At 43.9% G+C, this 24,063-nt stretch overlaps 1 protein-coding gene across 5 annotated transcripts in view; it reads right to left on the minus strand.

The window, feature by feature from the left end:
• The window catches only part of LOC112217183 (scm-like with four MBT domains protein 2), a 46,551-nt gene that overhangs the window by 20,217 nt on the left and 2,271 nt on the right, over positions 1-24,063 (minus strand). For 3 of the 5 annotated variants that reach the window (XM_042300267.1, XM_042300269.1, XM_042300270.1), the window contains exons 2-5: positions 20,407-20,591; positions 17,150-17,244; positions 13,480-13,720; positions 4,231-4,251 (exon numbers count right to left, since the gene is read on the minus strand). In XM_042300267.1, the coding sequence (XP_042156201.1) occupies positions 4,231-4,251; positions 13,480-13,720; positions 17,150-17,244; positions 20,407-20,497 (448 nt within the window). In that variant the 5' untranslated portion in view covers positions 20,498-20,591. The remainder of the gene's footprint in view (positions 1-4,230; positions 4,252-13,479; positions 13,721-17,149; positions 17,245-20,406; positions 20,592-24,063) is intronic. The other 2 variants (XM_042300268.1, XM_042300271.1) reach the window with 1 other exon arrangement.

Raw genomic sequence — 24,063 nt, forward strand, 5'->3', positions numbered from 1 at the left:
CTTTATACTGAAACACATCTATTTGTATGCATTGTAGATACTACTGGGGGCTAGCAAATTAGCATGTCCCACTGGTGATGTGCAGAGGTGTAGTGACATGGTTTGGAGATTTAGAGATAGATAGATAAGCCTATTATTTTGAACAATGAACAAATGTATTAAATATATTGTGTAGATCAACAAATACAAAGAAGGCCATTAAAATAACTTATTTTTTAAAACTAGTATAATGTATGTCCATCAGTTTAATGTCATTGGTGTTACCACCTTGAAAATAATTGATTACAAGGACCTTGCGCATTCTCTCCAGTGGCAACCTGATAATCGGGGACGGGTCTATATTTTTTTTTACAGTATTAGCATATCACCCCCTGTTAGAATGTCATACATTTGAGGATTCCATTAATATGCCATACAACTCTCCTTCCGTGGCGTCCAACTGCTCTTAAATACAAGTAAAACTAAATGCATGCTCTTCAACCGATCGCTGCCTTCACCTGCCTGCCCGTCTAGCATCACTACTCTGGACGGTTCTGACTTAGAATATGTGGACAACTACAAATACCTAGGTGTCTGGTTAAGACTGTAAACACTCCTTCCAGACTCACATCAAACATCTCCAATCCAAAGTTAAATCTTCCTATTTCGCAAGAAAGCATCCTTCAATCATGCTGCCAAACATACCCTCGTAAAACTGACCGATCCTCGACTTTGGCGATGTCATTTACAAAATAGCCTCCAATACCCTACTCAATAAATTGGATGCAGTCTATCACAGTGCCATCCGTTTTGTCACCAAAGCCCCATATACTACCCACCACTGCGACCTGTACACTCTCGTTGGCTGGCCCTCGCTTCATACACGTCGCCAAACCCACTGGCTCCAGGTCATCGACAAGACCCTGATATGTAAAGTCCCCCCTTATCTCAGCTCGCTGGTCACCATAACAGCACCCACCTGTAGCACACGCTCCAGCAGGTATATCTCTCTGGTCACCCCAAAACCAATTCTTCCTTTGGCCGCCTCTCCTTCCAGTTCTCTGCTGCCAATGACTGGAACGAACTACGAAAATCTCTGAAACTGGAAACACTCATCTCCTTCACTAGCTTTAAGCACCAGCTGTCAGAGCAGCTCACAGATTCATGCACCTGTACATAGCCCATCTATAATTGACCCCAAACAACTACCTCTTCCCCTACTGTATTTATTGATTTATTTTGCTCCTTTGCACCCCATTATTTTTATTTCTACTTTGCACATTCTTCCACTGCAAATCTACCATTCCCGTGTTTTACTTGCTATATTGTATTTACTTCGCCACCATGGCCTTTTTTTGCCTTCACCTCCCTTATCTCACCTCATTTGCTCGCATCGTATGTAGACTTGTTTCTACTGTATTATTGACTGTATGTTTGTTTGACTCCATGTGTAATTCTGTGTTGTTGTATGTGTCGAACTGCTTTGCTTTATCTTGGCCAGGTCGCAGTTATAAATGAGAACTTGTTCTCAACTTGCCTACCTGGTTAAATAAAGGTGAAATACATTTTTTACAAAAATAATCATTTGGTGTGTCTAAATACAGTGTCACTTGATGTTAGTCAATGTATGTGAAAGGAAATAACATGAGTAAAATGATTAATCACGGTAAAGTATTTTTAAAGTATTGGCGACCTTAGATTTGAGAATTTGCGGACTCCATTTCCTAATGGACCTAAAAGGTATATTTGATGTTACCAAAATGCCATGCCCAAATGCCACTGTAATTCAAGAACCCCCCTAATACAGATAGAAGTGTGCTGGCCTCACTTCTATCATCTATCCCTCCAAAATAATAGGTGGGGGAGAGGTGAGAAATTGGGAAATACAGGGGGGCATGCAGAAAGACGTCCCAACCCTAAATCAACGCTGAGGGGGTGCAGGGGGGAATAACAATCAAACAAACTCTGAGGCAACTTCCTGTAAGCTGACAAGGAGGAGGAGAAGGAAGCACACATGCAACGCTGAGAAGGTTAGTGATATGCAGAATCCTTGGGACGTCCCAACCCTAAATCAACGCTGAGAAGGTTAGTGATATGCAGAATCCTTGGGACGTCCCAACCCTAAATCAACGCTGAGAAGGTTAGTGATATGCAGAATCCTTGGGACGTCCCAACCCTAAATCAACGCTGAGAAGGTTAGTGATATGCAGAATCCTTGGGACGTCCCAACCCTAAATCAACGCTGAGAAGGTTAGTGATATGCAGAATCCTTGGGATGCGTCCCAACCCTAAATCAACGCTGAGAAGGTTAGTGATATGCAGAATCCTTGGGACGTCCCAACCCTAAATCAACGCTGAGAAGGTTAGTGATATGCAGAATCCTTGGGACGTCCCAACCCTAAATCAACGCTGAGAAGGTTAGTGATATGCAGAATCCTTGGGACGTCCCAACCCTAAATCAACGCTGAGAAGGTTAGTGATATGCAGAATCCTTGGGACGTCCCAACCCTAAATCAACGCTGAGAAGGTTAGTGATATGCAGAATCCTTGGGACGTCCCAACCCTAAATCAACGCTGAGAAGGTTAGTGATATGCAGAATCCTTGGGACGTCCCAACCCTAAATCAACGCTGAGAAGGTTAGTGATATGCAGAATCCTTGGGACGTCCCAACCCTAAATCAACGCTGAGAAGGTTAGTGATATGCAGAATCCTTGGGACGTCCCAACCCTAAATCAACGCTGAGAAGGTTAGTGATATGCAGAATCCTTGGGACGTCCCAACCCTAAATCACGCTGAGAAGGTTAGTGATATGCAGAATCCTTGGGACGTCCCAACCCTAAATCAACGCTGAGAAGGTTAGTGATATGCAGAATCCTTGGGACGTCCCAACCCTAAATCAACGCTGAGAAGGTTAGTGATATGCAGAATCCTTGGGACGTCCCAACCCTAAATCAACGCTGAGAAGGTTAGTGATATGCAGAATCCTTGGGACGTCCCAACCCTAAATCAACGCTGAGAAGGTTAGTGATATGCAGAATCCTTGGGACGTCCCAACCCTAAATCAACGCTGAGAAGGTTAGTGATATGCAGAATCCTTGGGACGTCCCCCAACCCTAAATCAACGCTGAGAAGGTTAGTGATATGCAGAATCCTTGGGACGTCCCAACCCTAAATCAACGCTGAGAAGGTTAGTGATATGCAGAATCCTTGGGACGTCCCAACCCTAAATCAACGCTGAGAAGGTTAGTGATATGCAGAATCCTTGGGACGTCCCAACCCTAAATCAATCCTTGGGACGTCCCAACCCAACCCTGAGAAGGTTAGTGATATGCAATCGAAGGTTAGTGATATGCAGAATCCTTGGGACGTCCCAACCCTGACGCTGAAGGTTAGTGATATGCAGAATCCTTGGGACGTCCCAACCCTAAATCAACGCTGAGAAGGTTAGTGATATGCAGAATCCTTGGGGACGTCCCAACCCTAAATCAACGCTGAGAAGGTTAGTGATATGCAGAATCCTTGGGACGTCCCAACCCTAAATCAACGCTGAGAAGGTTAGTGATATGCAGAATCCTTGGGACGTCCCAACCCTAAATCAACGCTGAGAAGGTTAGTGATATGCAGAATCCTTGGGACGTCCCAACCCTAAATCAACGCTGAGAAGGTTAGTGATATGCAGAATCCTTGGGACGTCCCAACCCTAAATCAACGCCTAAATCCCAACCCTAAACGCTGAGAAGGTTAGTGATATGCAGAATCCTTGGGACGTCCCAACCCTAAATCAACGCTGAGAAGGTTAGTGATATGCAGAATCCTTGGGACGTCCCAACCCTAAATCAACGCTGAGAAGGTTAGTGATATGCAGAATCCTTGGGACGTCCCAACCCTAAATCAACGCTGAGAAGGTTAGTGATATGCAGAATCCTTGGGACGTCCCAACCCTAAATCAACGCTGAGAAGGTTAGTGATATGCAGAATCCTTGGGACGTCCCAACCCTAAATCAACGCTGAGAAGGTTAGTGATATGCAGAATCCTTGGGACGTCCCAACCCTAAACCCAACCCCTAACGTACCCTGAACCTAACCATAACCAAAACCCTAGCTAACCCCAACAACTGTTTTAAACGTCAACTTCAATGGGGTGACGTCAGAGTTGGATGCCCCAAGGATCCCATTTAGACTTTTCCTTGCTGAGAAGAACCAGCAGGCAGGCAGGCGAGATCGTCAGGAAGACTGATAGGGCTGCTTACCTTTTCTTAGGTAAATGTTATCTGAGAAACAAAAAGAAATAAAAAGGTAACTGTAAAATAGAAACACACGCACGAACGCATACACACACACACGTTGCTTGGCGTGATGCAAGAGGCTTGATGACAAAAAACAATGAAGGGGAGAATCACTGTTATTTGATCAATTATCATATCAAGGAGAAAACATTTGATTTGATTTATTTTACCTTTATTTAACTAGGCAAGTCAGTTAAGAACAAATTCTTATTTTCAATGATGGCCTAGGAACAGTGGGTTAACTGCCTTATTCAGGTGCAGAACAACAGATTTGTACCTTGTCAGCTCGGGGATTTGAACTAGTAGTCCAACACTCTAACCACTAGGCTACCCTGCCACCCCATGAAGAGGAAAGGTTGCCTTCCACTCCCCTCTGTTCCTGTTCTGCAAATACATGAGGTCTACCAGCCCTCTTCACTGAGCCGCATACAGTTGCTAGTAAACACACACACTTACACCAATAGTCTGTCCACCTCTCATGCAAACCCTTATTATAGACAAGGGTTATTATATAACCCATAAACGCAAAATCTCTTGAGTCAAATCGAAAAGAGAGTGTGTGCGTGCCATGGTGTGTGTCAACTACCCAGTCCCTTGGGTGTCATCTAGCCCACTAAACACGCATGGTTATTACAGAGTCCATTTCATTGCCATTCAGTCCCCTCAACCCATCAGCTCTCTGCCAACACGGAGATCCTCTGTGTCTCTTGTGGCCACTCATGCTCCAGTGTGTGTGTTAAAAGGTCAATTAAAGCTACATAAAAATCTAGCACATTATATCCCCCACTGCTGCAGTTTCTATAGGTCTATTATATATATTTTTATACTGTCCTATTTTCACCCCACAGTGAGATTTGCCACCAGGTAAAGATTGCGGTGTGAAAAAAGGTCAGGTAGAAGCAAATTCAACATAAATAAATCACAACTCTGTTATGGAGGGTGAGTCATGTGGATGAGATGATCCGGTGTGAAAATGCCTCTTCTAGAACGGCCTATAAAAGGAGGATCAGATGATAAATAATAGACAGGATTTCTTTTTGACAAGCTTTGGAAATGGGTGAAACAGAAGGATCAGGGGGTGGAAGGGAGAACGTCAGGTTAGCTAGAGCACTAGAGGTGGAGAAAGGGTGACTTTCAGTATTTACCGTGGCTAATATCACATGAGGTTAAATTGAGTGTGTGTGTGTGTTTGCGTGTGTTCAACAAACTAAACAAGCTAAATAAACAATCACTTTATGAGCAAACATCGTGTTCATCCGAATCCACCTTGAATTAAAGTTGCTAAATGTTTTTGGGTGTCAGTTGTGTGTTTGACTAAACAGAGCAGTCAGCTGTTGTGTGTTCGCTGACAACGCAGAATGAGCTCACACGCTTATTGACTCACATGGGCTGGCCCAGGGCAGGGTAGAGTGTCATAACAGGCTGAGACTGTGTGTGTGTCTTGGGATAGGGTGCACTGTGTCTGTGTGATCAGGTTTAATTGGGGTATCGAAAAGCTACAGGTGTTGTATTATACTAGAAGGTCAGGTAAAGTCCAGCTACAGGTGTTGCATTATACCAGAAGGTCAGGTAAAGTCCAGCTACAGGTGTTGTATTATACTAGGAGGCCAAGTAAAGTCCAGCTACAGGTGTTGTATTATACTAGGAGGCCAGGTAAAGTCCACTACAGGTGTTGTATTATACTAGGAGGCCAGGTAAAGTCCAGCTACAGGTGTTGTATTATACTAGGAGGCCAAGAAAAGTCCAGCTACAGGTGTTGTATTATACTAGGGGCCAGGTAAAGTCCACTACAGGTGTTGTATTATACTAGGGGGCCAGGTAAAGTCCACTACAGGTGTTGTATTATACTAGGAGGCCAGGTAAAGTCCAGCTACAGGTGTTGTATTATACTAGGGGGGCCAGGTAAAGTCCACTACAGGTGTTGTATTATACTAGGAGGCCAGGTAAAGTCCACTACAGGTGTTGTATTATACTAGGGGGCCAGGTAAAGTCCACTACAGGTGTTGTATTATACTAGGAGGTAAGAAAAAGTCCAGCTACAGGTGTTGTTTATACTAGGAGGCCAGGTAAAGTCAACTACAGGTGTAGTATTATAGTAGGAGGTCAGGTAAAGTCCAGCTACAGGTGTTGTATTATACTAGGAGGTCAGGTAAAGTCCAGCTACAGGTGTTGTATTATATTCTAACTTCCGCGACGCATATAAGGCCCTGCCCCGCCCTCCTTTCGGAAAAGCTGACCACGACTCCATTTTGTTGATCCCTGCCTACAGACAGAAACTAAAACAAGAAGCTCCCGCGCTGAGGTCTGTTCAACGCTGGTCCGACCAATCTGATTCCACACTCCAAGACTGCTTCCATCACGTGGACGATATGTTTCGTATTGCGTCAGACAACAACATTGACGAATACGCTGATTCGGTGAGCGAGTTCATTAGCACGTGCGTTGAAGATGTCGTTCCCATAGCAACGATTAAAACATTCCCAAACCAGAAACCGTGGATTGATGGCAGCATTCGCGTGAAACTGAAAGCCCGAACCACTGCTTTTAATCAGGGCAAGGTGACCGGAAACATGACCGAATACAAACAGTGTAACTATTCCCTCTGCAAGGCAATCAAACAAGCTAAGCGTCAGTATAGAGACAAAGTAGAATCTCAATTCAACGGCTCAGACACAAGAGGTATGTGGCAGGGTCTACAGTCAATCACGGATTACAAAAAGAAAACCAGCCCAGGACAATACAGTGCCACTGACACGGCCTGCAACTAAAACATGCGGACTCTCCTTCACTGCAGCCGACGTGAGGAAAACATTTAAATGTGTTAACCCTCGCAAGGCTGCAGGCCCAGACGGCATCCCCAGCCGCGCCCTCAGAGCATGCGCAGACCAGCTGGCTGGTGTGTTTACGGACATATTCAATCAATCCCTATACCAGTCTGCTGTTCCCACATGCTTCAAGAGGGCCACCATTGTTCCTGTTCCCAAGAAAGCTAAGGTAACTGAGCTAAACGACTACCGCCCTGTAGCACTCACTTCCGTCATCATGAAGTGCTTTGAGAGACTAGTCAAGGACCATATCACCAGGTGTTGTATTATAGTCCACCCTACCTGACACCCTAGACCCACTCCAATTTGCTTACCGCCCAAATAGGTCCACAGACGATGCAATCTCAACCACACTGCACACTGCCCTAACCCATCTGGACAAGAGGAATACCTATGTGAGAATGCTGTTCATCGACTACAGCTCGGCATTTAACACCATAGTGCCCTCCAAGCTCGTCATCAAGCTCGAGAACCTGGGTCTCGACCCCGCCCTGTGCAACTGGGTACTGGACTTCCTGACGGGCCGCCCCCAGGTGGTGAGGGTAGGCAACAACATTTCCACCCCGCTGATCCTCAACACTGGGGCCCCACAAGGGTGCGTTTTGAGCCCTCTCCTGTACTCCCTGTTCACCCACGACTGCGTGGCCACGCACGCCTCCAACTCAATCATCAAGTTTGCGGACGACACAACAGTGGTAGGCTTGATTACCAACAACGACGAGACGGCCTACAGGGAGGAAGTGAGGGCCCTCGGAGTGTGGTGTCAGGAAAATAACCTCACACTCAACGTCAACAAAACTAAGGAGATGATTGTGGACTTCAGGAAACAGCAGAGGAAACACCCCCCTATCCACATTGATGGAACAGTAGTGGAGAGGGTAGTAAGTTAAGGTCCTCGGCGTACACATCACAGACAAACTGAATTGGTCCACCCACACAGACAGCATCATGAAGAAGGCGCAGCAGCGCCTCTTCAACCTCAGGAGGCTGAAGAAATTCGGCTTGTCACCAAAAGCACTCACAAACTTCTACAGATGCACAATCGAAAGCATCCTGGCGGGCTGTATCACCGCCTGGTACGGCAACTGCTCCGCCCACAACCGTAAGGCTCTCCAGATGGTAGTGAGGTCTGCACAACGCATCACCGGGGGCAAACTACCTGCCCTCCAGGACACCTACACCACCCGATGTCACAGGAAGGTCATAAAGATCATCAAGGACAACAACCACCCGAGCCACTGCCTGTTCACCCCGCTATCATCCAGAAGGCGAGGTCAGTACAGGTGCATCAAAGCTGGGACCGAGAGACTGAAAAACAGCTTCTATCTCAAGACCATCAGACTGGTAAACAGCCACCACTAACATTGAGGGCTGCTGCCAACACACTGACTCAACTCCAGCCACTTTAATAATGGGAATTGATGGGAAATTATGTAAAATATATCACTAGCCACTTTAAACAATGCTACCTAATATACATACATACCCTACATTATTCATCTCATATGTATATGTATATACTGTACTCTATATCATCTACTGCATCTTTATGTAATACATGTATCACTAGCCACTTTAACTATGCCACTTTGTTTACATACTCATCTCATATGTATATACTGCACTCAATACCATCTACTGTATCTTGCCTATGCCGCTCTGTACCATCACTCACTCATATATCTTTATGTACATATTCTTTATCCCCTTACACTTGTGTCTATAAGGTAGTAGTTTTGGAATTGTTAGCTAGATTACTTGTTGGATATTACTGCATTGTCGGAACTAGAAACACAAGCATTTCACTACACTCGCATTAACATCTGCTAACCATGTGTATGTGACAAATACAATTTGATTTGATTTAGGTCAGGTAAAGTCCACTACAGGTGTTGTATTATACTAGGAGGTCAGGTAAAGTCCACTACTGGTGTTGTATTAAACTAGGAGGTCAGGTAAAGTACAGCGACAGGTGTTGTATTGTACTAGGAGGTCAGGTAAAGTCCAGCTACAGGTGTTGTATTATACTAGAAGGTCAGGTAAAGTCCACTACAGGTGTTGTATTATACTAGGAGGTCAGGTAAAGTCCACTACAGGTGTTGTATTATAATAGGAGGTCAGGTAAAGTCCACTACAGGTGTTGTATTAAACTAGGAGGTCAGGTAAAGTCCACTACAGGTGTTGTATTATACTAGGAGGTCAGGTAAAGTCCCACTACAGGTGTTGTATTATACTAGGAGGTCAGGTAAAGTCCACTACAGGTGTTGTATTATACTAGGAGGTCAGGTAAAGTCCACTACAGGTGTTGTATTATACTAGGAGGTCAGGTAAAGTCCACTACAGGTGTTGTATTATACTAGGACTACAGGTGTTGTATTATACTAGGAGGTCAGGTAAAGTCCACTACAGGTGTTGTATTATACTAGGAGGTCAGGTAAAGTCCACTACAGGTGTTGTATTAAACTAGGAGGTCAGGTAAAGTCCAGCTACAGGTGTTGTATTAAACTAGGAGGTCAGGTAAAGTCCAGCTACAGGTGTTGTATTGTACTAGGAGTTCAGGTAAAGTCCACTACAGGTGTTGTATTATACTAGGAGGTCAGGTAAAGTCCACTACAGGTGTTGTATTATACTAGGAGGTCAGGTAAAGTCCACTACAGGTGTTGTATTATACTAGGAGGTCAGGTAAAGTCCAGCTACAGGTGTTGTATTATACTAGGAGGTCAGGTAAAGTCCACTACAGGTGTTGTATTATACTAGGAGGTCAGGTAAAGTCCAGCTACAGGTGTTGTATTATACTAGGAGGTCAGGTAAAGTCCACTACAGGTGTTGTATTATACTAGGAGGTCAGGTAAAGTCCAGCTACAGGTGTTGTATTATACTAGGAGGTCAGGTAAAGTCCACTACAGGTGTTGTATTATACTAGGAGGTCAGGTAAAGTCAGGTAAAGTCCAGCTACAGGTGTTGTATTATACTAGGAGGTCAGGTAAAGTCCACTACAGGTGTTGTATTGTACTAGGAGGTCAGGTAAAGTCCAGCTACAGGTGTTGTATTATACTAGGAGGTCAGGTAAAGTCCACTACAGGTGTTGTATTATACTAGGAGGTCAGGTAAAGTCCACTACAGGTGTTGTATTATACTAGGAGGTCAGGTAAAGTCCACTACAGGTGTTGTATTATACTAGGAGGTCAGGTAAAGTCCACTACAGGTGTTGTATTATACTAGGAGGTCAGGTAAAGTCCAGCTACAGGTGTTGTATTATACTAGGAGGTCAGGTAAAGTCCACTACAGGTGTTGTATTATACTAGGAGGTCAGGTAAAGTCCAGCTACAGGTGTTGTATTATACTAGTAAAGTCAGGTGGAGGTCAGGTAAAGTCCAGCTACAGGTGTTGTATTATACTAGGAGGTCAGGTAAAGTCCAGCTACAGGTGTTGTATTATACTAGGAGGTCAGGTAAAGTCCAGCTACAGGTGTTGTATTATACTAGGAGGTCAGGTAAAGTCCACTACAGGTGTTGTATTATACTAGGAGGTCAGGTAAAGTCCACTACAGGTGTTGTATTATACTAGGAGGTCAGGTAAAGTCCACTACAGGTGTTGTATTATACTAGGAGGTCAGGTAAAGTCCAGCTACAGGTGTTGTATTATACTAGGAGGTCAGGTAAAGTCCACTACAGGTGTTGTATTATACTAGGAGGTCAGGTAAAGTCCACTACAGGTGTTGTATTATACTAGGAGGTCAGTAAAGTCCACTAAGTATTATACCAGGTAAAGTCCACTACAGGTGTTGTATTATACTAGGAGGTCAGGTAAAGTCCACTACAGGTGTTGTATTGTACTAGGAGGTCCAGCTCAGGTGTTGTATTATACTAGGTCAGGTAAAGTCCACTACAGGTGTTGTATTATACTAGGAGGTCAGGTAAAGTCCACTACAGGTGTTGTATTATACTAGGAGGTCAGGTAAAGTCCACTACAGGTGTTGTATTATACTAGGAGGTCAGGTAAAGTCCACTACAGGTGTTGTATTATACTAGGAGGTCAGGTAAAGTCCACTACAGGTGTTGTATTATACTAGGAGGTCAGGTAAAGTCCAGCTACAGGTGTTGTATTATACTAGGAGGTCAGGTAAAGTCCAGCTACAGGTGTTGTATTATACTAGGAGGTCAGGTAAAGTCCAGCTACAGGTGTTGTATTAAACTAGGAGGTCAGGTAAAGTCCAGCTACAGGTGTTGTATTATACTAGGAGGTCAGGTAAAGTCCAGCTACAGGTGTTGTATTATACTAGGAGGTCAGGTAAAGTCCAGCTACAGGTGTTGTATTATACTAGGAGGTCAGGTAAAGTCCACTACAGGTGTTGTATTATACTAGGAGGTCAGGTCCACTACAGGTGTTGTATTATACTAAAGTCCACTACAGGTGTTGTATTATACTAGGAGGTCAGGTAAAGTCCAGCTACAGGTGTTGTATTATACTAGGAGGTCAGGTAAAGTCCACTACAGGTGTTGTATTATACTAGGAGGTCAGGTAAAGTCCACTACAGGTGTTGTATTATACTAGGAGGTCAGGTAAAGTCCAGCTACAGGTGTTTTATTATACTAGGAGGTCAGGTAAAGTCCAGCTACAGGTGTTGTATTAAACTAGGAGGTCAGGTAAAGTCCAGCGACAGGTGTTGTATTATACTAGGAGGTCAGGTAAAGTCCACTACAAGTGTTGTATTATACTAGGAGGCCAGGTAAAGTTCAGCTACAGGTGTTGTATTATACAAGGAGGTCAGGTAAAGTCCACTACAGGTGTTGTATTATACTAGGAGGTCAGGTAAAGTCCACTACTGGTGTTGTATTATAGTAGGAGGTCAGGTAAAGTCCAGCGACAGGTGTTGTATTAAACTAGGAGGTCAGGTAAAGTCCACTACAGGTGTTGTATTATACTAGGAGGTCAGGTAAAGTCCACTACTGGTGTTGTATTATAGTAGGAGGTCAGGTGAAGTCCACTACAGGTGTTGTATTATACTAGGAGGTCAGGTAAAGTCCAGCTACAGGTGTTTTATTATACTAGGAGGTCAGGTAAAGTCCAGCGACAGGTGTTGTATTAAACTAGGAGGTCAGGTAAAGTCCAGCGACGAGTGTTGTATTATACTAAGAGGTCAGGTAAAGTCCAGCGACAGGTGTTGTATTAAACTAGGAGGTCAGGTAAAGTCCACTACAGGTGTTGTATTATACTAGGAGGTCAGGTAAAGTCCAGCGACGAGTGTTGTATTATACTAAGAGGTCAGGTAAAGTCCACTACAGGTGTTGTATTATAGTAGGAGGTCAGGTAAAGTCCACTACTGGTGTTGTATTATAGTAGGAGGTCAGGTAAAGTCCACTACTGGTGTTGTATTAAACTAGGAGGTCAGGTAAAGTCCAGCGACAGGTGTTGTATTAAACTGGGAGGCCAGGTAAAGTCCAGCGACAGGTGTTGTATTAAACTAGGAGGTCAGGTAAAGTCCAGCGACAGGTGTTGTATTAAACTGGGAGGCCAGGTAAAGTCCAGCGACAGGTGTTGTATTAAACTAGGAGGTCAGGTAAAGTCCAGCGACAGGTGTTGTATTAAACTAGGAGGCCAGGTAAAGTCCAGCGACAGGTGTTGTATTAAACTAGGAGGTCAGGTAAAGTCCAGCGACAGGTGTTGTATTAAACTGGGAGGCCAGGTAAAGTCCAGCGACAGGTGTTGTATTAAACTGGGAGGCCAGGTGAAGTCCACTACAGGTGTAGTATTATACTAGGAGGTCATGTAAAGTCCACTACAAGTGTTGTATTATACTAGGAGGCCAGGTAAAGTTCAGCTACAGGTGTTGTATTATACTAGGAGGTCAGGTAAAGTCCACTACAGGTGTTGTATTATACTAGGAGGCCAGGTAAAGTCCAGCTACAGGTGTTGTATTATACTAGGAGGCCAGGTAAAGTCCAGCTACAGGTGTTGTATTATACTAGGAGGCCAGGTAAAGTCCAGCTACAGGTGTAGTATTATACTAGGAGGTCAGGTGAAGTCCACTACAGGTGTTGTATTATACTAGGAGGTCAGGTAAAGTCCACTACAGGTGTTGTATTATACTAGGAGGTCAGGTAAATTCCACTACAGGTGTTGTATTATACTAGGAGGTCAGGTAAAGTCCACTACAGGTGTTTTATTATACTAGGAGTTCAGGTAAAGTCCACTACAGGTGTTGTATTGTACTAGGAGGTCAGGTAAAGTCCAGCTACAGGTGTGTGTTCAGTATATGATCTATAAAGCAGCATATGAAGAGGGTGTTTTTTCACTATAGGTTAAGATGTGTGTATTCAAGTGTAAAACGCAAATCTAAAATTCACAGCCCCGTGTGTGCGTGCGTGTTCCCAGGTGCTGCCCCTACCTTCAGGGGGTTGGAGGGTCTTGTTGTTCTGGGTGCACCAGCCTACTGGGTGGAGTTCGGCTGTCATGACATCACACCAGAAGTCGGCCTTGCGGTCATCTCCGTAGCCACTGAAGCGCAGCAGCAGCAGCTGGCCACAGGTGGTGACGATGGTGGCCACCCAGTAGGTGTCTGGGCTGCTCTTATTGGCCACCTCCAGCTTCATCCCCGGCTGGAAGCTGCTCTGTAGGCTGATGTCCACCTGCGAACGCCAATCAGAGAACACCATGTCACACAAGAGGCAGCTCTTACTGACAGTGATAGGTGAGCTTGATTCTAAATGGGCTTGCACTTAAGAGGTAAATCAAGTGCATTGGGCGAGATAAAGCACATCTATACATTGACGTTCTAAAGTGGATGACACCACAGGTCTCCATGCAAAATGAGGGACGTCTGACTGGCTTGCTGAGCCATGATTGACAGAGTATAACACAGGTGGGACACAGGTAATGAACAGGTCATTTCTAAAAACCCATCCACACTATCTGTTTGTTCACAAGGGTCAAGGGTTCTTTAAAAGTTCCACTGATCTTTCAACCACTTACGGACAGTGACTCACAGAGAGAACGAGAGAGAGAGAACATATCTATGGGCTAGTACCAGGAAATGGATAATGTAATGTGTTTCAACCATAGCCACAGGCTCCCACTCACACATATCTAAAAAACCAATTATATATAAACACAACACACAAACGCACACACACTGCCTGTGTTACTGGAAAAAAGCCAACATCTTAGAACTAAAAACAATGCAAATGGCTTCATGACTTCCTGATAAAAACAAAGCAAATATGCTGTATCACACTGGATGGCTTATGTAAGAGAGGCAGAGGCAGAGGCAGAGAGAGAGAGACAGAGACAGAAGACAGAGAGTGAGAGAGAGACAAAGAGAGAGAGACAGAGAGAGAGAGAGAGACAAAGAGAGAGAGAGAGAGACAAAGAGAGAGAGAGAGAGAGACAGAGAGCGAGACAGAGAGACCCCACAATGAATCACTTTTTCAATTGGCACTAGGTCTGTTGAGAGCATGAGAGATATTTCACCATTTCACATTTTCAGGGGAAATCATGCTCTTTTCCTGTGACTCAGTCCACTTACCAACAACACTCTCATTCAAATATTCAAACACTCCCATTCCGGGCAATCCCGGGCAATCACAAAATAAAAAAAACGGGCAATCACATCAGCGCACCCCTCATGGACTTCACACACAGAGCTTGAGCCCCGCTTAAACTGGCATCTATGAAATCAGTCAACGTCATGAAACACACTGTCTACTTCCATACTGTTCGCTCCTTTCTTTCCGCTACATTATGTAGGACTACTTATGCATTCCCTTTTCCCATCGTCCCCCGCAGCTGTGTTGAGGGCCTCCTGAAGATAAGCCTGATAGACATCTGTTCTCACTACTACTATTACTGGCAGTCTAACACTACACCAGGCAAGACTGGGGAGTACTGTAACATATAAGGCAGGGAGGGGTATTCAACTCTTACCCTACGAGGTCCGGAGCCTGCTGGTTTTCTCTTCTATCTGATAATGAATTGCACCCACCTGGTATCCCAGGTCTAAAATCAGTCCCTTAGAGGGGAACAATGAAAAATGGCACTGGCACTGGCTTTGAGGTCCAGAGTTGAGTTTGACGGATATAAGATATACATGCCTTTTTCCATCTTTTTCCAACTTCCATGGAGCCTGAGTCATAATCTCTGAGTAATTGTGTGGGTTGTGTTCAGGCTGGCTGGTTTGGTGTGGGTTGGATTAAATGGAATCAATGCTAAATGTCACACAGGAATGTACATGTGTATGACGCCAAAATAGACATACACTGTGTACAGCACATTGGCGAAAGTATTCAGACCCCTTCCCTTTTTCCACATTCTGTTAGGTTACAGCCTTATTCTAAAATGGATCAAATAAATACAAATCCTCATCAATCTACACACCCCTATAATGACAGAGCGAAAACATGTTTTTAGACATTGTTGCAAATATATATTTAAAAAAAAACATAAATACATTATTTACATAAGTATTCAGACCCTTTGCTATGAGACTCGAAATTGAGCTCAGGTGCATCCTGTTTCCATTGATCATCCTTGAGATGTTTCTACAACTTGATTGGAGGCCATCTGTGTTCAATTCAATTGAGTGGACATAATTTGGAAAGGCACACGACTGTCTACAGTTGACAGTGCATGTCAGAGCAAAAAAAACAGCCATGAGGTAGAAGGAATTTTCCGTAGAGCTCCGAGATAGGATTGTGTCGAGGCACAGATCTGGGGAAGGGTACCGAAAAATGTCTGCAGCATTGAGGGTCCCCAAGAACACAGTGGCCTCCAGCCTTTTTAAATGAAAGAAGTTTGGAACCACCAAGACTCTTCCTAGAGCTGGCCAAACTGAGCAATTGGGTGAGAAGGGCCTTGGTCAGGGAGGGTGACCAAGAACCTGATGGTCACTCTGACAGAGCTCCAGAGTTCCTCTGTGGAGATGGAAGAACCTTCAAGAAGGACAATCATCTCTGCAGCACTCCACTAATCAGGCCTTTGTGGTAGAGTGGCCGGACGGAAGCCACTCCTCAGTAAAAGGCACCACAGCCCACTTGGAGTTTGCCAAAAGGCACCTAGAGGACATTCAGACCATGAGAAACAAGATTCTCAGGTCTGATGAAACCAAGATTGAACTCTTTGGCCTGAATGCGTCGCGTCTGGAGGAAACCTGGCACCATCCCTACGGTGAAGCATGGTGGTGGCAGCATCATGCTGTGAGGATGTTTTTCAGCAGCAGGGACTGGGAGACTAGCCAGGATGAAGGGAAAGATGAACAGAGCAAAGTACAGAGAGCTCCTTGATTTAAACTTGCTGCAGAGCACTCAGGACCTCAGACTGGGGCAAAGGTTCCAACAGGACAATGACCCTAAGCACACAGCCAAAACAATGCAGGAGTGGCTTTGGGACAAGTCTGAAAGTCCTTGAGTGGCCCAGCCAGAGCAGCACTTGAACCAGATCGAACGTCTCTGTAGAGACCGGAAAATAGCTGTGCAGTGACGCTCCCCATCCAACCTGACAGAGCTTGAGAGGATCTGAGGAGAATGGGAGAAACTCCCCAAATACAGGTGTGCCAAGCTTGTAGCGTCATATCCATGAAGACTTGAGGCTGTAAAGGTGCTTTAACAAAGTACTGAGTAAAGGGTCTGAATACTAATGTAAATGTGGTATTTCCGTTTTTTCTTTGTCATCATGGGGTATAGATTGATGAGAGAAAAAAACGATTTAATACATTTTAGAATAAGGCTCTAACAAAACAAAATGTGGAACAAGTCAAAGGGTCTGAATACTTTCCGAATGCACAGATGCAACAATGACGATGCAGGGTATGTCATCTCTGGTATTTGAGTCTCAGTCAACAGCAGTGACTCTGAATATGTGACTGTGTTTGAGTGTGGTCTTCAGCAAGTAAGTCATGACTGAGCCTATGAGCCTAACTACACTGTGTTTAACATCATTAGCTAAAGTACATTCTCACTCAAACACATGTTTAAAGGGATTTGCGTGATTGCCACTCATTCAACAACAGTGTTTACAAGATGTTGTGAGGGTTATGGAAATGTAAACGTGTGTTTCTCACTCACATGTTTGAAAGCGGTGTGGGGTGCAGCGGTCGCCCCCGTCTCCTCTAGGTACTCCTCCCAATTAAAGTCGGCCTCTTCCTCCATGGAGTCTGCGTCTGATAGGAAGAAAGTGCCGTCAATCATTTTGACTGCCACCAACCCCGTCACAAAACATTAAAGATCACCATAAAAACAACCATCACAGCATCACACTCAATAATGACATGTTTCATTTCATTAACTAGCAGAAGCAAAATAATTCAGTCGACATTCATACCGGTTACAGACTAGGGTGATATTGTCTACATGAATGCGGCTGCCACTGTATTGAAGCTCTTGGACGCAGTTATTATTTATTGCAGGCGATAGGTTGAATACAAATCACTGCATTCTGTATCACACTGTGAACCCGAATGAACACATAAAATGTTTAAATAAACACTAGCCCTATAGGCTTTCAGAGGTCCTGTGTGGATCAGTTGGTAGAACATGGGCCTTGCAACACCAGGGTTGTGGGTTCGATTCCTGCAGTGGACCAGTATGGGTGGAAAAAGTATGAACACGTATGCACTCAAATGTATGTAAGTTGCCCTGGATGTGCTAAATCAATACATGTCAAATGTACAGGCCTACGTCTCTTCACGAAATCTGAGCTGGAATCTTTTTTCAGTCTATTCCGTTCAAACAACTTGAGCCTATGCGCACGTTGTAATCAAAATTAAAATCTTAATTGGCTCATTTCAAACTATCCTTTGGTGAGGCGCAGCTGGGAGCTAGTTCTGTACGATGGTGAGTGGTGGGGGTCGATAAACCAGAAATGGGGGATCTCTTCCATCATCGTTTAAATCTCCAGTTTGGGAACATTTTGGCTTCCTCGTAGATTACAACACAGATGGACAGAGAGTTGTGGATAAAACATTAACAGTATGTCGCCACTGCTCAACGAGAATGGCCTACGCATCTGCCAACACCTCAAATATGTTGACACATACGCTGACATCACCCCAGTATACCGGAGCAAGACAGAAGAGCAAAGAAACATAACATTGTCTCACCTCTGTATTCAAGCATTCCTTGGCAGCTGATTCTCACTGGGCCAAAGAAATTACAGGAGTGATAGTCCACCTGTTTATATTTATTTAGTCTTTGGTTTAGAGCCGCAGGTATGCACCCATTCTCTGTGGTTGAGAACAGAGGGTTTCAGCACCTCGTGAAAGAGCTAGAGCCACGTTACAAACGTCCCTCTTGCATTCTTTTCAGCAAACAGGTAGTATCTGCTCTATATATGCAAGCCAAAGCTGTCAATGAATTGGCCAGTGCACACTGTGAAGGCACTTAACAGGTACAGACCATTACATTAACCCAGGAATGGTTGATGTCCCATGCTACAGACAAGCTCTCTTCATCAGAGTCCCAACTGTGCATCTGGCACTTAAAGAGGCAGTGTCATGGTGCGTTCGTAACCAAGTGGGAAGTGGGAACATATCACATATGACTGGAAACAATCCACTTGAACAGCCCTCCAACTGTTAATTACTAGTGGGAAACGCGTCTATCATCCCGAGCACCCACTTCTCTGACATGGTGATCTCTGACCTCACCTACTAAGGAAGTGGCCTTTATAACAATATTATCTGCAGTTGAAATAAATCCATTATTGTGATTTTTGAACTCTAATTTCTTGGATATGTAGTTTAATGTGTATAGTGTATTTTGATGTGTATTCCTGTGCTAAACAGGGCTCATCTGGAAAAGAGACCTTGGTCTTAGCATCGACTCCCTGTCAAAATAAAGGTTCAAGCAAATTCAAATAAAACACAATTCAGTGGAGAAAAAGCAATGAAACAAGAATAATGTTGTAAGTAAAACAGAATATTTCCTCAGTCCCGAGCGAAAGAGTCGAGTGGAATACAGTTTGTGTGGAGTGGGGGGAAAAAATGTGTACGCCTTCATTCTGCAACGATCAAAGTCGCGGTGTAAACCGATACGTCGTAATAAGCATAAACAAAACATACAGATTTAATGAGACAAGCAGGGTGAGATCTGATCACACACACCAATGTCATTTCTCTAAATCTATGGGGAAGGAATTTTATACAGAACACAGCAGGAACTGGCTGAAATGCAATTCAGTCTCTTTTCAACCATCCAAATAAGGTCACTTGAAAATGTATCTGATCTTTAGTGAGTTTTATGTGTGTGTGTGTTCCAGGTCCTACATCATTCAACTAATATTTCTCCTCAAGGTGAGAACTGTTTAATTTGCCGGTGGGAGACTTACTTGGACAAGGTATAATGTGTCTTCTGTGTGTGTGTGTGTGTGTGTGTGTGTGTGTGTGTGTGTGTGTGTGTGTATGTGGTTTCTCCCCTCTAGGCTGTGTCTCATGGGACTTAGTGTGTGGGACTTAACCTGCACTAATGAGAGGGAAGAAACTACTAGTTGATGCAGTCGGGGGTTTTCTGAAAAGAATCTGCTAGGCTTGCACTTCTCCTTTACACATAGTAGTGTGTGTTTGTGTGTTCACACTCCACATCCCCAGACCTTTACAAAGGCTATAACATCATACCTTCCACTATCCATCTCCACCTGATTCAAAGGGGTCACGTTACGAACGCTGCTTTTAACAAAAAGCAATCTTGTATTTGGGAGTCAGAAAAGCACTTTTTCCTTAAAAATATGTTTATAATTAAGAAGATGTTAGATCAACCGTAGTGTTGAGAAAATGTTCCTAGGTGAGTTGCATTTCCTCTTTCCTGTCCGCCCGACAAAACATTCCTGTTTTCTATTTCTTTTCATCCGAGTTCCACTTTTCCAGTCTGTTCATCTGATAAGAAGCACCTTGTCGGGCTGAACATTACAGAACAAGGAAGTGAACACAGGAAAACAATGACAGAGAGACTAACTATGACTCTACAGCCAGCTCATACATCCCCACACCACTGACCAGGTAAACTGGACCAGATTCTCTCACAGTTTGACACAGTGGCTGCTGCAGATTCCTGCTGAACAATCAAAACAAAAAAAATAGCCCTGCACTACACGTATTCTGAGACCTCGATGAAGGTCAATAATGGTGTGGCATGTCAAAAGGAATGGGAAAAATTGGAAAATGGCTGCTTTTCAATGCAAACACTGAGCATTTTGAAACCACAACCCCCTGTTGTGATTGTGATACAACGGAGATAAACGGTTGTGCCGCTTCACGTGTCATCAAACAACGGCAGACAAAAAATGAGGAAGAGATCGAAGAGTAAAAAGTGTAGGTAAAATCCCTCACCTGAGTACACCTGTTCTTCTCTCCCATTGGTCGGGCTGTGGGATTTCCCCGCGGAGAGGGCCAACGGCCTGTCCTGTGGGCGGGACTGCATCCTGCTCTCTCTTCCTGGTGACCTTTACCCTTTTACCCTTTGTCCGTCTGTCTTCAGACTCCCCAGTCTTCACTGCATCTCCCTCATTCCTCCACTGTGTCACACAAAGGAGGAGTTAAGTAGGAATGGAGCATTAAAATCATTTTTTTTCTCACCTTTATTTAACCAGGTAGGCTAGTTGAGAACAAGTTCTCATTTGCAACTGCGACCTGGCCAAGATAAAGCATAGCAGTGTGAACAGACAACACAGAGTTACACATGGAGTAAACAATTAACAAGTCAATAACACAGTAGAAAAAAAGGGGAGTCTATATACATTGTGTGCAAAAGGCATGAGGAGGTAGGCGAATAATTCCAATTTTGCAGATTAACACTGGAGTGATAAATGATCAGATGGTCATGTACAGGTAGAGATATTGGTGTGCAAAAGAGCAGAAAAGTAAATAAATAAAAACAGTATGGGGATGAGGTAGGTAAAAATGGGTGGGCTATTTACCGATAGACTATGTACAGCTGCAGCGATCGGTTAGCTGCTCAGATAGCAGATGTTTGAAGTTGGTGAGGGAGATAAAAAGTCTCCAACTTCAGCGATTTTTGCAATTCGTTTCAGTCACAGGCAGCAGAGAACTGGAACGAAAGGCGGCCGGTGTTGGCTTTACGGATGATCAGTGAGATACACCTGCTGGAGCGCGTGCTACGGATGGGTGTTGCCATCGTGACCAGTGAACTGAGATAAGGCGGAGCTTTACCTAGCATGGACTTGTAGATGACCTGGAGCCAGTGGGTCTGGCGACGAATATGTAGCAAGGGCCAGCCGACTAGAGCATACAAGTCGCAGTGGTGGGTGGTATAAGGTGCTTTAGTGACAAAACGGATGGCACTGTGATAAACTGCATCCAGTTTGCTGAGTAGAGTGTTGGAAGCAATTTTAAAATCCATACCATGTCCATCTAAACTGTAACGAAAGACAATACGGGCAATTATTTCAGACCATACAGATGAGGAAAAAGAAGAAACCCGCACACTGCTCTTGCTAGCGTCACCGCTCTTTAATAAGCTTTACGTGTCTGCCTCAAGGCCTTCGTCAGAGCTTTTGAAAATGTATTAGCACCCTTATGTAGACATAGCTCCACCCACATCCGTTCCATGCATCGAGTGGGGTTGGAGTCGAGGGAAAAGAAGTAAGTGTTACCAAATATAACAATGCGTTTCATACATTTTAGAATAAAGTGTGTACCACAAACCACAATGAGGACTCACCAAGCAAGTTTTCATAAATCATTGGGTACAGCAAGAAAAACATCAGAGTCATCTGAAATGGGGGCATTAATTCATGTTCACATTTACAACATAACATACATTAGGCATTTCATCATTAAGAACTTAGGAAATAATGTCTGGGGGGGGGACAATCCCAAAACATTCTCTTTTGCTCAGAGTATTATTTTTTATCTCCTCCCTGTCTGATATCTTAACTTTCTCTATGCCACAAAATCTTAAGGCAGAGATGTCGTTTCTCCTGATTGAACTTTAATGGTCACGAATACTCTGTATGAGAGAACGAGCTGTTTTGCCTACACAACAGCCCCACTGCACAGAAGGAATAGCCTCTGTTCTACTAATGGTATATGTACAGCATAGAATACCTGCTCAGCACAGTGTATTTCGATGTCTCTGCTTGGTACAGTCTGCGAGAGCAATATGCAGTTTCTGCTGTCGTGGATTTGCATACCTCAGCACAGCTCTTCAGCCACAAGAGATAACGAATCACAGTTGAAATAAGGTAGATGAACAGGACCGACACACGCCACAAAGATCAGCGTTACATAAACCATTACGAAAGAAGAGGTATTTCAAATGACTTAAATCACTCATACAGGAATCCTAACGCTTAGTCATAATTTACTCAGAATTGTGTTTTATCGCAAAGATCTTAGAGAAAAACAAACAAAATATATTCCTATTGTTTTTCCCCTCTGTCTCTTTGCCAGATCACATGGTCACAATTGTGATATTTTGGGATGACTGCCATTTCGCTCAGCCTCCGCAATGACTCACTCGAACTGCACGCACTTCCATCAAATGTTCAATTAACACTGATTCATAGAGCAGATTCATACCAATTCCCTTCAATCAAACTAATACACAAAAACAACTCTGCAGACTTCGCAAATTTGCCTAAGCATTCAAATCCCCATTCAAAAGAGCAATAGGCAATGCTCTGTGCTTGCCATCATGCGTTTTTATAGCATGAGGAACCTCATTGGAAATGCATTTAAATCACCTCGATGCTTAATTGCATAGCTGTGTCCTTTCACAACATGTAATCCTTCTGAATGTGTCCTCTGTCACGCAGGGATCCAAACACACATATATCCATAGCGTAAACAACAAGATGGTCTAATTGGACTCACATGACGCTGCCCCCTGTCCCTCTCCACAGCCTGATAGTCCACATTCTCCGGAACGCAAGCATATGATCCATCTACTGACTTCAGTCCAGAAACTATCAGAGATCACAGTCCACGGGGTCCATTAAATAACTCAAACGTAGTATAAACCTCAATGTCTCGGACACAATCAGAGAAAATCACAGATTTACATGTAGGCTTACAGGATAAAGAGAACCGGGCAATTTATCCCAGAAATGTTCTCACTGATTTAAATCGAAAAGGTTCACTATTATAGCATTCAGTCAGGAGGATCTAAGAATGCGTTTACACAGGCAGTCCAATTCTGATATATTTTGTTCACTAATTGTTGTTTAAAAACAAAAAACAAAAGCAGCCTGACTAAACCACTAAATTGAAACATATTGGTCCATACTCGTCCCCAGTATCCCAGTGAGCAGCCCAGATTGGATCCTGGGGATTAGGCTGATCTGTGTGTTAATCTGAGACGCAGGTCTTTCCTAGTTAAAACCTCGTCAGATTGAGATGGTGGGGGGCGGTGTAATGGGTTAGCCCTGATGAGTCCAGTAGACACCACACGCCGTCCCTTAGCTGCCTTTCTCTAAAACCCCCACCAGGACAATAGAAAGACATAATGGGGAATTAACAGATTAACTAACACTATTTGGGCTGGGTGTGTCCTTCCTCATCTCCCGTCATGTTTTTGTTTGTAGGTATCAATATTTGACCATTTATCCTGCGAAGAGTAACGATCTCTCAACGATTTCTACACTTCTGTTTTATCACTCACTATGTAATCTACAATATTACATCCAGAGAGATTTCATGATTTGTCAGTATCTATGATGTATTAGTATAATATATCAGTAGAATATCGTGTCTTGTCTCTATGGCTCATCTAGCCTGGTGTGTTCCTTATTACACAGCCTGTGATGCTGTGTGAGATCAGCTGACTGAGATATTTAAAAGACTGAAGTGCAAACAACTGCCCTGGGCAGACAGACAGACAGGCCACAATGCACAGAGGTAATGAGAAAACATACCAATGGGCAGCCTACTGCCTACAGCAGCAGTCTTCAGGAAACTTCTCCAGCATCAAGCCATTGTTTGAGTAACATCACACCAGAAGGTCTATGTGATTACTTTTTCCATAAA

Source organism: Oncorhynchus tshawytscha, linkage group LG17, assembly GCF_018296145.1.
Source record: "Oncorhynchus tshawytscha isolate Ot180627B linkage group LG17, Otsh_v2.0, whole genome shotgun sequence".
NCBI lineage: Eukaryota > Metazoa > Chordata > Actinopteri > Salmoniformes > Salmonidae > Oncorhynchus > Oncorhynchus tshawytscha.